The sequence below is a fragment of the Gekko japonicus genome, unplaced genomic scaffold (assembly GCF_001447785.1).
Source record: "Gekko japonicus isolate JY-2015 unplaced genomic scaffold, Gekko_japonicus_V1.1 scaffold955, whole genome shotgun sequence".
Classification (NCBI taxonomy): Eukaryota; Metazoa; Chordata; class Lepidosauria; order Squamata; family Gekkonidae; genus Gekko; species Gekko japonicus.
In genome coordinates, this window is record NW_015163631.1 from 291,246 (window position 1) to 292,361 (window position 1,116).

At 53.9% G+C, this 1,116-nt stretch overlaps 1 protein-coding gene across 1 annotated transcript in view; it reads left to right on the top strand.

The window, feature by feature from the left end:
• The window catches only part of CFAP77 (cilia and flagella associated protein 77), a 169,455-nt gene extending 168,688 nt beyond the window's left edge, over positions 1 to 767 (top strand). The window contains exon 6 of the mRNA XM_015407535.1: positions 618 to 767. Within this exon, the coding sequence (XP_015263021.1) occupies positions 618 to 767 (150 nt within the window). The remainder of the gene's footprint in view (positions 1 to 617) is intronic.
• Positions 768 to 1,116: the final 349 nt, after the last annotated feature.

The window sequence follows — 1,116 nt, forward strand, 5'->3', positions numbered from 1 at the left end:
ACATTGGCATCTCTTATGTTCTTATGTTATGTTCTAGGGTTGATGTACGTAAGGGAGTGACACCTCTTGGGGAAGGGGTGAGACAAGGGAAGGGGGAAGAAGGGTTGCTGTCACTTTAATGATTCTATGCTTGACATGGGCATTATCTTGATGGGTGGCAGGGAGGCTCCAGCGCATCTTTTGTTTCTGGGCGGGCAACAGTCTTTGTTTGAGGATGACGCAGGGGGAGAAGGAATGTGCTACGTGATGGAGAAGTGATCCCTTCATGGCTTCTGTGCAGGAACATCTGGCACGTGTCAGAACACGTCTCCTCTCTGGTCTGCTGCTGGGTCTGTGTTCATGGAGACCGGGGCTGCTGGTTTGCATCATGGTCCTTGTGCAGATACAGGGTGTAGCATGGGAATAGCCTCCTGGCTCTGGAATAGGGAGCGGTAAAACGCCTGCTGGTAACATCAGTGAACAGCTGTTACAGCTATTTGAGACCCACCGCGGCCGAGGTGAGCTCCTGGCCCTAGTCCCAGCTCCCGCCCACCCAGCGGTTCGAAAGCAATAAATATAAGCGAGTAGATTAAGGGTACCTGCCCTTAGGTGGCAGGGGGCACCCTCCCCGTACAGAGGTGTGTGGCAGGAGCACTGGAAGCGGCAGCGGTGACGGTGGAAATGGCGGAGGCGATGGAAGCGGTGTAGCATTGGAGCAGCAGAGCGAGGCAACTGGAGTGATGGAGGCGGAGACAGAGGCGGAGCAACAGAAGGACGTGGTGACGTGACGCAAGCACAGCGGAGCCACAACGGACGTTAGCTGGGCTGTAAGTCAATACGACCCACACACTAAGACGAGCCCGCCAAACAAAAGAGAGAAGAAGCCGCCAGACCAAACAACAACTCCAGACGCCAGGAACCGAGCACTGACACCCGAAAGACCGCCCAGGAAGAACAACCAAGGAACAGCGAGCCCTGCCACCTGGGTGCCGGTAGGCAGCCCCAACCCCTGGAGATATGTGGCCTTAGTTAGGGATAAATTCAGAACTTGTAAATCCGGAACTTGTAAACCGCTCAGAGACCCTTCGGGGTTGGAGCGGTGTAGAAATCGAAGATATAAATAAATAAATAAATAAA